Below are 12,082 nucleotides of genomic sequence, written 5' to 3'. Positions count from 1 at the left end.
TCACTCTTATTAAGAGCTTGTCTAAAGGTCCTAAAACCATTCCAATGCGTCCCACATCACTGATCATTAATAATCATCAATAAACATGATAAACACATGGCTGGCAGTAGGCCTCATCATACTGGAACTGTACAGTGTGTTCACTTTGGTCTTTAAAGGCTCATTAATGTCATCTAAAATACAACAAGAAGCAGCCAGAGAGCACAAACATCCGCCCAGGCAGCTCGCTCTCTGGGCACTGTGTACTTTTAAGGGAATAGTAGAGTATCTTCCATATATTCATGTGCATATAGTACACATGTAGCATTCACTCCATCGGTTACACATTTAGTAATTGTACATTTATTGAAACGGTTCTAATCTGTTACTGTTATGTGTCTAAAAAAAGTCATAATAAAGTAACACGATCCCTGTGTGACATTCCCTGTAAGCATGTTGTCAGTGCAACATTTAAATAACTCAGGTCCTGACCTTCAGATCAGTCTGTTCACCATAAAGGAGGATCAGAGGTCAAATCTGACATTTGAAATCTTACTTTTTATATTTTGACCATACAGGGAGTGCAGAATTATTAGGCAAATGAGTATTTTGTCCACATCATCCTCTTCATGCATGTTGTCTTACTCCAAGCTGTATAGGCTCGAAAGCCTACTACCAATTAAGCATATTAGGTGATGTGCATCTCTGTAATGAGAAGGGGTGTGGTCTAATGACATCAACACCCTATATCAGGTGTGCATAATTATTAGGCAACGTCCTTTCCTTTGGCAAAATGGGTCAAAAGAAGGACTTGACAGGCTCAGAAAAGTCAAAAATAGTGAGATATCTTGCAGAGGGATGCAGCAGTCTCAAAATTGCAAAGCTTCTGAAGCGTGATCATCGAACAATCAAGCGTTTCATTCAAAATAGTCAACAGGGTCGCAAGAAGCGTGTGGAAAAACCAAGGCGCAAAATAACTGCCCATGAACTGAGAAAAGTCAAGCGTGCAGCTGCCAAGATGCCACTTGCCACCAGTTTGGCCATATTTCAGAGCTGCAACATCACTGGAGTGCCCAAAAGCACAAGGTGTGCAATACTCAGAGACATGGCCAAGGTAAGAAAGGCTGAAAGACGACCACCACTGAACAAGACACACAAGCTGAAACGTCAAGACTGGGCCAAGAAATATCTCAAGACTGATTTTTCTAAGGTTTTATGGACTGATGAAATGAGAGTGAGTCTTGATGGGCCAGATGGATGGGCCCGTGGCTGGATTGGTAAAGGGCAGAGAGCTCCAGTCCGACTCAGACGCCAGCAAGGTGGAGGTGGAGTACTGGTTTGGGCTGGTATCATCAAAGATGAGCTTGTGGGGCCTTTTCGGGTTGAGGATGGAGTCAAGCTCAACTCCCAGTCCTACTGCCAGTTTCTGGAAGACACCTTCTTCAAGCAGTGGTACAGGAAGAAGTCTGCGTCCTTCAAGAAAAACATGATTTTCATGCAGGACAATGCTCCATCACACGCGTCCAAGTACTCCACAGCGTGGCTGGCAAGAAAGGGTATAAAAGAAGAAAAACTAATGACATGGCCTCCTTGTTCACCTGATCTGAACCCCATTGAGAACCTGTGGTCCATCATCAAATGTGAGATTTACAAGGAGGGAAAACAGTACACCTCTCTGAACAGTGTCTGGGAGGCTGTGGTTGCTGCTGCACGCAATGTTGATGGTGAACAGATCAAAACACTGACAGAATCCATGGATGGCAGGCTTTTGAGTGTCCTTGCAAAGAAAGGTGGCTATATTGGTCGCTGATTTGTTTTTGTTTTGTTTTTGAATGTCAGAAATGTATATTTGTGAATGTGGAGATGTTATATTGGTTTCACTGGTAAAAATAAATAATTGAAATGGGTATATATTTGTTTTTTGTTAAGTTGCCTAATAATTATGCACAGTAATAGTCACCTGCACACACAGATATCCCCCTAAAACAGCTAAAGCTAAAAACAAACTAAAAACTACTTCCAAAAACATTCAGCTTTGATATTAATGAGTTTTTTGGGTTCATTGAGAACATGGTTGTTGTTCAATAACAAAATTATTCCTCAAAAATACAACTTTCCTAATAATTCTGCACTCCCTGTATGCACACGTTCTAAGGCTTTTTGTCAGTTTTCATGACAAAATCATGAAGTTGACCTTGAAGGCCTCGATGGACACGAGCCAGGTTGTAAACACGACCCCGCTCTACGCCCCCCACAAAGTTTGATCACATGGCATTCAAAACTCTTCAAGCGATCGCGTTCGTGGACACAGTGAAAACCAGAAACAGAACCACCCGAGTGGAAGTCATAAAGGACTGTGATATTTGTTTATGGACTTAATGATAAGATCCGTAATGAGTATCGGCTGTCGTTCGTTAGTTTGCACAGTTTGCACTTGTGTGGGTTGACTGTGTGCATCGCGATATCTTGGCTGTTCTTGGGCTAATCATCGGGGCTCGGACGGTATCGGGAAAATAACTTTGGATGATTTATTGCCCTGAGTCTGAGCTGTGGGCTTGATTGAGGCCGGACGTTCTGGGCGCGGTGGTTGAACCGTGCAGATGGTTGCGCCGTTTGGTGACGGCCAACGCTCTTGCTGCCTCTGAGTTTGTCTTAACTGTCTTAACCGTCTAAGCTGTCCATGAAGCCCAGAAGCTGTTTAACTGATCTTAAATCCCCTGCAGCTTACTCCTCCTTATCGCCTCTTTTTTCTTCCCCCCCCCCTTTTCGTCTCCTCTCATTTCACATACCCACTACTCACTTATTCTCCCTCGGTGTCTGCCCGTCGTTGCTTTCTCTCTCATCAGATGAATTGCTGTAGCTAAAATGGAAACTTGTGTCCTCCTGCTTATCCCTCAGCTGTCATCTCCACTTTTCAGTACACCCCATCAGGTCATAGTTATCAGATTACCTTGAACCAATTATAACAACAATCAATGGAATAGTCGCTGGCCATGTTGCTGTTGCAGCGAGGTTACAGTAAGGCTGACGAGCCGTTCTTAAACTATTTCTGAAAGGAATTTGGTCCCTGTTTCTTCTGATAAATGCAACTTATTGTTCTTTCCTCCCTCCTTTAATCATCCCTCATTCTCTCTCTTTCCAGACGAATACAAGAAGGGAGTGGAGGAGGTGAAGTACATGAGAGGGGATGAAAACCGAGTGAATGCACGCAACCAGGAGAACCTGGTGAGACACACAAACACGCACACACCATCCGCTGACAGCCTGTCATCGGCTCACAGACTCGCAGACCTTTTCCTGACAGTCCATCAGATGAGGCGAACAGACTGCTGTTTGTGTCCAGAGGCGGCTCCATCAGCCTGACCAGCCTGCACGCACACACACATTGTCTTAGTGCAAAAAACACACACAAAACTTGCCTCGCATGCAGGTAGAAACAACATGAGGCGTGTGTGGAATGTGTGGGCTGATCGCTCGGTTGGTTTCACTCCCTCCTGCAAAACTTTTAGGTCTTCAGTGGTGCAAAGACGTACTATATCGTGACTGGGAAAGTCATTCTGCTTCAGAAATTTGCAGAACAGCTTCCCTGTTACATAATAATGTTTGGATGCATTATTCCTCAAAAGGTGAAACTTGCAAAAACAGGTTTTTATCCTCTCCAGATCACTAACTGACTGAAAAGAATGAGCGTCATGTAAATTAGGTCTGCCTTCATATTCAGGTTCACGTTATTTTATTTTACCTGTAGGTAGTTTTGGTCTGCAGTCATGAGTCATACTGTCTCACATGCGCATTTTCAGTACAGACACACACAACAGATAAGGACTGTATTCAATGCAGTTTTATTTATATAGCGCCAAATGAGTTGTTGTAAGACACAAGCTGCGTTTTTACATAGCCCGGTCCGTCTGCCGTTTGCGGTCTGACCAGCATCCGTGTAGCTGCTTGCTCTCACAAAGTAATCCTCACTCAGAGACTCAGAGGTGGAAAATGCATGATGCGGAAACACAGCAGGAAACGCATGCATGGTGATCAACCTTCATCAGAGCCGATAATCAGTTTTATTAGGCATACATACATTATGCCTCTTTCCCGTGTCCCACGCCCGTCACGCAGTGCCGTCTGGGTGAGGATTGTAATTTGATAATCCAGGTTTGATGTGACATTTGCTTCCAGTGATGTAGCTGTTTGTTTTAAACGTATCTATCAGCTGATAATGAAAACTAATGGTGTGCATGTGCGTGCGTTTTCAGGAGAAGAGTAATGTCCAGCACAAGGGCAAACAGCAGAAAGAGGTTCCTGCACCAAACATCAAATCCAAGTAAGTCATGAGTAGCGGGTTTAATCTCGTAAACATGCAGTGGGAATAAATAATAACATCTATTCTTTATGGGCAACTTCGGTAATTTGAATGACAAATGTCAAAGGTACAGTTTGCTCACATTACGTAATATATTTTCTTTTTGTTTTGTGACAGAGGAAGCCACAGTTTCTCTTTCTGTTTCCACGCTGATTTCGTCTGTTTTCAACGTTCAAAATGAACTGTTGAGCCGGAGGTTCTTAAACTGTGGCGGGGGCCCCCTCTCAGAGCCATGCAGCCAGTAGAAAGGGGACCTAGAAAAATGTGAAATAATCTTGCGAATGAAAAATAAGCCGAAGTTATCAGGCTGAACGTTATTTCACTCGAATTCAAGCCGGAGCCTTTTTATTCTGACGAGTTCTAATGAAAACAAACAGAAATGATTATTGAAGCGCGTCTGAATCTGGCTGAACTGATGCGTTCATAAGCGGCTGCTTCCATTAAGTTGTCACCTCAGTATGTTAATGTTATGACGTGAAGCGAGCGATATTTTGTGTCTGGCTTTTGTAATCCTGCCTCGTGGCCGGCCCCCGCTGCGTGCATGTTGATGAGCCTCTGCGTGCGTACATCACGGCTGCTGCCGGCTGCAGTCTTTAGTCTTTTGCTGCATTAATTCTTTATTAAATGATCTTTTAAAATCCTCCAAACAGAACTGTTTCTCACACTGCGGTGAGGGATGTGTGTGCGTGTCTGTGCTGTATGTGTGTGTGGGGGGGTTGTAATGGAAAATTCTCATGATGTATTTGTTGCCTCCCCCCTCCTCCTCATCTCCATCCTCCAACTTCCTCTCCCCCCCTCTCTAACTTTTCCATTTGTGTCTGTGTCTCTCAGCATTCACACGTCAGAAAGCCAGCAGGAATTTTTCAGGATGCTGGATGAGAAGATTGAGAAGGTGAGGAGGCCGGAAGTGGGGTTTGTTGGGGAGGGTTGCAGTGAAGGAGGGGCAGGGCATTTAAAATAACAGCTGGATCCTAAACCATTAAACATCTCCCTCACTGAGGGGGAGGAACAGGTGATCGCCACGGTGATGAGCGCTCGCTGCTCTTAGTCTGCCTCTTGAATTACGCTGCAAGCTCATAAACAGTCAGAAGCACCCAAAGTGAAATGAGTAATCCTCGATTCAGCTTCGCTATGACGGATTAAAATTTTCACCTCGGCCTTGAAACGTGGATGAGGAAATGTAGCTACAGCGTGAAGATAGTAAAATGTTGGTGTATTCGATATATTTCAAACATCTGGAGTTGATTCCAGGAGTTGCGAATAAAAGTTGCATCCTGGGACCTGTTTTGGTTGCAGCTGAAATCGGAGAGTACGTCCATGTAGGTTTTTGGTCACCGTGGTCTTTTTCAAAGGCGTTCCTTCTCATCCATCAGACCCCAAGGAGCCTCTTGGATGAGAGGTGGAACATTTTTTTAAATAACGTAAAGAAGTGCAGTCATCTTCGCTTTTAAACTGTTATGAAACTTGGAGAAGTTTGAATGTTCCCTGCAAATTATGAGTGACCAAATCACGGGGAGGTGCAACTGCCAGCAACCGCTCTGCAACCGGTCTCTAGGCCTGTGTGACGGGGACCTAAAATCAGACTGGATGTTGCCTCCAAACAGTCACAGCTATTATGGTCTGTGACTGCAGTGTGTGTAGTTAAAGCCGTGTTCCAGCCATGCCACAGATTTAATGCGATTCTATAAATCAGCTCTGTGACTTGTTTGACGTCAACAGAGAGCTACACAAATGAGAATGACGGCGAATGCTGGAGGAAAAAACAGATTTCCAGATGAATGATAGTGATACTTGCTGCAGAGTCTGATGGATAGGGTTACATGATGGATTTTTACTAGGCTGCTGTTTTCTTGTATAAATGCAATCGGGTCATAATATGTTAATGTGGCCCAAAAATAAAGCCCGTTAACAGAGCTTTAATTACTGTCTGGTGTTTTAATCAAAACATTATGAGTGCAATCTGCAAATCTGAAAAAAGAAAACATATCTGTCACATTAACGTTGAAGTAAAAGTCTTTTAATTTGAAAAGCATCATTACTATAAAGTAATACAGAGTGGAAATATTACAGTACTGCACTCGGCGTCCTTCTGAGGCATCCTGTGATTTCAGAGCTTTTTTGAGGAGAGTTGGAGAAGCTCTGCAGAGGAAAGGAGAGCAGCTAGTTTAGCCCACCTTTGAGCACTTTATCGGGTGCCTGCAGACTGATGGTGGTCTGTGTAAATGAGGTGGTGTAACAGGTGTCGGCTCTTCTCATAGTCATGCTTTTGTTTGCAGGGACGAGACTACTGTTCGGAGGAGGAGGAGGAGGAAGATGGGACATAGCACAGAGGCCCCCAGGAGTCACCCCCACAGAGAGCCTCACCGTGTGTGTGTGTGTGTGTGTGTGTGTGTGCCTGAGAGAGCGCTAAATCAGTGTTTGACCAATGGGGTGTTGACAGGACACTTTATGTTGGTATGATTTTGTGAGTTGTTGAACATGTGGCAAAGATAATACTTTAAATACAAGCGAAAGAGTGGGGGATGCTTGAGACAGAGAGAGAGAATGGCATAAAGAAAACTTTCTTCAGAGACTATACACAGCCCTCCTTACTTAGCGCCTCACCCCTTCAGGCCCCGGGTGGACAGATGGAGGTGGCGAGGGATGAAGTGACAGGCAGATGAAAGGAGGGAGGGATGGAGGATGACGCGGTGACGGATGTGCACACATCGCGTGAACTCGCCTCTGACGGGTTGGGCACGGCCGTTTCCTCAAGCTGGATAAAGGCGGCTTCGCAGGCCTCCATCTGTCCTCCTGTCTGTCTGTCTGTCTGTCTGTCTGTCTATATTTAACCTCTGCAATTGGACAAAAGAACTTCCCAAATACGGAGGCCCAGGAAGGAGGAACATGTTGGTGGGTGTCTCGAGATGCACGAGTGGAGAAGAAAGAGCGCAGGGAAGGAGATATCTAACACTACCAGGATCCACACTGAACTCTTTGGCCTGCCTGGCTACAGTCAGGCTGGCCTGGGCCGCGGCAGCCTGAGAGAACGGGTGAGGGAGGAAGAGGGAAGGCGGAGAAAGGGGGGAATATTTTGGGGATATTTTAATAAGAGAGAATATGGAGCGAGCTGGTGATTTGAAACTCAACTCCTCCTGCCTTGAAGTCAAGGACCCTGTTTTTGTTTTTTGTTTTTGTTTTTTATTCTGTTCCAGCCAATCATTCACTCAAGCCCTTCCCTTCCATGATGTTCTTTTCTTCAGTTTGTTTTACTCTTGGCTTCCATCGTAGTGTATCCTCATCAAAGCCATTATCGCCCTCACCGCCACAGCAATCAGAGTGAAGCTGCATAATTCACCGCATCTGTGTCTCAACCCAATCCGTCCTCCGCCTTTTACCAGAACCTGGCAGAGCCGTGCTAACGTGCACGTGCAGTCTATTCTTGTACATATGGTAGCACACACGCATTCCAGCACACGTTCGGCGTATCGATATGAGTCACTCAAACACATTAATGTGTTCTCCTCATTTCACCAGCAGACTGTCATGTGCATCAGTCAGAGGTGTTCCATGTAGCTCCACATTTCTGCTTTGGCTGAGTGTTCACACACACACACACACACACACACACTGGCACTGAAGCAGCAAACTGGGCTGAGCGTAAGGGGAGGATGCATGGTTGCCGTGGAGACACAGACCTAATCACTTTTTTTTCTTTTTCTTTGATTTGTTTTGTTTTGTTGCTGTTGTCATCTTTACTGGATACTTACTGTTGTATTATTTTAAATACTTTTTTCTATTAAAAATAGAAAGCGCAGAAGCTCTGATCCTGTGTGTACCATGTTAATGTGCGCGTGCGCACCCCCGCTACTCGGAGCAGAGTAATGGAGCGCCATGATGCCGGCAGTGCACTGAGGAGGGAGAAGTCAGTCTATTTTTCTGTGGTCATGCTGCCTGAAGCCATGCAGTCAGAGCACATTCATTCATAACTGCAGCGCTGTGCTCTGCCACCTGCTGGCACAGACTCAGTACTGCAGTCTGCTCTGCAGGCGTTCTAATAAATACATATAAACATATTTTGGCCATGATCAACAACTTCGTGGGCACTCACATTTTTTTTTTCTAGGTCAAAATAAATCAGTTAGATGTCAGCAATTCTCCAATGAGAATTCAAATCACGGCTCTTGAAATTATTTATCTATATAAATGTGAGCCCTCCGGGTGCATGAGCTAATTCAGCCCAACTGTCAAGCGGAGGTCAGCGTGACATCTCTCAAGCACAAAGATTATTCAAAGAGCTTCAGGAGGCAACGAAATCCTGCTTAAAACAACACGATCTACAAGCTTAATTGTAAAACATGCAGGGGGACACGACCTCGTCTCACATTTAAATCATATAAATATAAAATATATTTAAATCATATGCTCGTATATCCCCTCAGACTTGATGTAGGAGTGTGCTGCAGCAGGCACACAGCTGAATGAATATCATTCATGCTGGTAAAGATGAACAGGGGTCTGTTGAGGCTGTGGTGTTGGCCTTTACTTCGCTGAAATTTTACCTGGAATCCTTTTTGATAAAAATTGTTGGGTGGAGTGGGTGTCAGTTTTTAAGCTCTCTGAAGGATGGTTTGATGGGGAAAATGTGATATCAGCACTAAAGCGATGGAGAAGTAGTGGGTGGAGGTGGAGAGGCAGCCTACGTGGAGGTGAGCACAGCTAAACAGGTGAGTGTCAGCTGTTTCTGTGCTGAAAATAACAGTGACGATACACAAATGCAGCTGTTGGTGGGTTACTCTATGCTGTTGCTCACCTTGGCTTGTAATCACCTGATTCTAAGACCCGGTTAGGGAAACTTCTGCCAGAGATAGCGGGCCTGCTTTCTTCTTCACATGCCTGTAAACCCCAGAGTGCTCCTGAGCTCGGCCTAATGTGCACACTTGGGACTGTGCGTATGATGCCTTGAGTGGGTAACAGTGGTAGAGCCGATCTCCTGGTTATGAAGGGAACATTTGGTGGCCCCGCTGTGTCTTTAATAGCTGTCTCTCTGTAACACACACGAACTCCTTCTTTACCTTGCATGACTCACTTGCAGGGGCGCATGAGGTTACAATCAGCAGCCGCTGAGCACATCGGCAGCGTGAAAGGCTCCCTGTGGGACGGCGCTCGCGGCAAGGCTCTCCCACACAGAGAAATAAAAGTGTTGGAGGCAGACACGGAGAGGGGGAGAGCGGGAGCGAGAAATTAAAATGAGGGAGTCGGGGAGGTGAGAGTGTAGGAGGGAGAGAGTGAGGAGGAGACGGATGTTGCCCGTTAACCTCAGACAGGAATATGGGCAAGAAAATGTTCTTTCCACCCTGACGTAAGTACCAATAAAGAGCCCACTCCTCCCTGCTTCCAGTGCGTGTGTGTGTGTGTGTGTGTGAACAGCCCAAAGTGTGAAAGTCTTTTTAAGGTACAACATGTTCTTGGCTTTCTGAGTGATTTAAATCCAGATTCTTAAAAAATATTTGAGCTAAATTCACTTTCATGAATTAAAAGTGGAACGACACTGCAGTGACTTTAAACTCCCCCTAAAAGCCTTAAAACTTTAGCACCTCCTGAGAAACACCAACAACTGAGATTTAAACCCACTAATTAATCTGAGAGTGACTCCAGGTCTGCTTGTGTTGAGTTTTCTTGGTTGGATGATTTATGTTTTAATCCAGATTACAGATGTAGACTTAAAAATTCCACAAGTTGTAAAACAAATGTTCAGATTTGGTCATCCTGGGATTATTAGCATCAAAGGAAAATAAACTGACAGGCAGAAATAAGATACTCTGATATTTGGATCGCCTGAAGGTGTCTGAGGAAGGCTAGATAGCTTTTAGAAGATCTATATCGATTAATTTTTAATAGGACAGAGAGCAGAGTGTAAAAAAGAATCAATTTAAATCATACGTTTTAAGACTGCCGCACTCCAACGGGCCTTAAATTTGAGATACTGTTATAGGGCAGAATAATTTTTATGTATTATAAAAATTTAACCTGGCTTAACTTCAGTTTTAACCACGTGTGTAGACAGTACTGCATTTTGGATAGAAAATAATCACCTCACACATGCAGGTGAACATGTCTACGCCTGCGTATGACAGCCACATGAACGTATAAATATTCCTTGCATGTGGGAGCATGGTGCATGTTTGTGTGTGTGTGTGTCCATGCAGACGTTGCCCACGTAGACAGTATGAGTCAGCTGTGAGAGGCAAACGGATGGCTTCCTGCCTGGATGCCCAGCAGGCCTCTGCTCAGTGTCTTAACTCTCTCCAGCACTTCCTGGCTGCCTAATACCCACTGTGGAGTAATCCTCTCTGTGAGCTCTAAACATACCTAAACACAATGTCAACCCCTGAACCTCCTCGTTCTCATTTTGTTTGGAGAAGCATACAGTTTCCATCCATCTACAGCGCGACTTAATGATATGTCCGTGTCTTTTAACCAGGCGTATGTAAAACCTCTAAGGATCCATGCTATGGATTACCCTGGAGAAGATGCAGCTCTCACGAGGGGGAGACCAAGGCTTACGAAAGGTGGAATTAGATGCATTTGCATTCACGCTGCACACCCACAAGAACTGACCTACTTAAATCTCAGGAAGCTAATTGTTGAGCGCATACACGCCCATGAGCAATTATGCAACCGCTTGGATGCGTCTACTTCATGTCAACATCACGATCTGATGATGGCTCAAGTGTGATGAAAAAGCACATTTTTTGCAAATTCCATGCATCACCGAAGTGACCAGCGGTGCAGGAAGGAGTGAAATGGATAGCCACACAGCCTGATTGGCTTCTGGTTCTGCACTTGTATTGTATTTTGCTGCAGTCTGCCAAATTCCCATCAGCTGAGTAAGCAGCCAGCGCTGGAGGAAAGACTTCAGCCTTGAGTCTAGTGGTCCTGAGGAGGCTGTGTTTCAGGAATAGGAGCTGTTTTTAGTTGACAAGTGTGGGAAAAATTTGACCATTGGAAGTGGGGATGAGTGGTTTAGTCTCCATCTGAAGTCCTTCAAGATAAGACTGTATATGTGTGAGAAAGAGAAATCTAATTCAGCAAGGATAAACCGGCAGCACCATCTGCTGGTTTGGGATTTCCCCATGATGCTGACACATGCCCGTGCACACCCTGAAAAGGGCTCTCTGCATGATCAGGCACTATCTATTAGAGGTGTACATCACCCAGACAGCCTGGGTGGACGCCCACCTATGTACGAGTCCACACATATAAATCAGCTCGCTGGCATTGCAACTAGAGTGGATTGCAACCTCTCCTCTCCTGAAATCACTTGCTTACAGTGAGCCATAGCAAAACAGCTTTAAAAGACTGCTGTGTGCAGCTGTCGTTATATGTGCGGGGTTGGTAATGTTTCACACGACTATGCCTTTACTCTTGTATTTTCCATTTGAATCTACAGCAAAATAAAAGTAAGCATAACCTTTGCTTTGTTGTCAAAGGAAGCGCAATCCTTTCTTCAGGTGGTTTTATGAGCGTCCTGGTAGAGAAAATAGCAGTACATATTTATCCTCCAGCTTTCTCTGACACGGTTTTCTAGTTTTTCAGTTAGGAAGGATTTACCCTTCTATTTCAAGCCAGAGCAGAGAAAGCACGGTTATTTAAGCAACCACAGTTTAACAAACCCAGAACCTTGGCAGCTTTTAAAACACATTTCTTCCAAACATGAGGGGAAAAAAAGAGACAGTTCAGCTCTATCTGTCATCCACAGAT

The 12,082-nt window shown here is 44.7% G+C and overlaps 1 protein-coding gene across 2 annotated transcripts in view; it reads left to right on the top strand.

The window, feature by feature from the left end:
- Nucleotides 1–8,295, top strand: part of LOC146607611 (uncharacterized protein C1orf21 homolog) — a 31,211-nt gene extending 22,916 nt beyond the window's left edge. For both annotated transcript variants that reach the window (XM_085347458.1, XM_085347459.1), the window contains exons 3-6: nt 3,122–3,204; nt 4,233–4,300; nt 5,171–5,231; nt 6,616–8,295. In XM_085347458.1, the coding sequence (XP_085203584.1) occupies nt 3,122–3,204; nt 4,233–4,300; nt 5,171–5,231; nt 6,616–6,663 (260 nt within the window). In that variant the 3' untranslated portion in view covers nt 6,664–8,295. The remainder of the gene's footprint in view (nt 1–3,121; nt 3,205–4,232; nt 4,301–5,170; nt 5,232–6,615) is intronic.
- Nucleotides 8,296–12,082: the final 3,787 nt, after the last annotated feature.

The sequence above is a fragment of the Diplotaxodon limnothrissa genome, linkage group LG23, assembly GCF_057381915.1.
Source record: "Diplotaxodon limnothrissa isolate DT_005_m linkage group LG23, D_limnothrissa_male_GT1.1, whole genome shotgun sequence".
Taxonomy (NCBI): domain Eukaryota; kingdom Metazoa; phylum Chordata; class Actinopteri; order Cichliformes; family Cichlidae; genus Diplotaxodon; species Diplotaxodon limnothrissa.
This window is presented reverse-complemented; position numbering and strand designations above follow the sequence as displayed.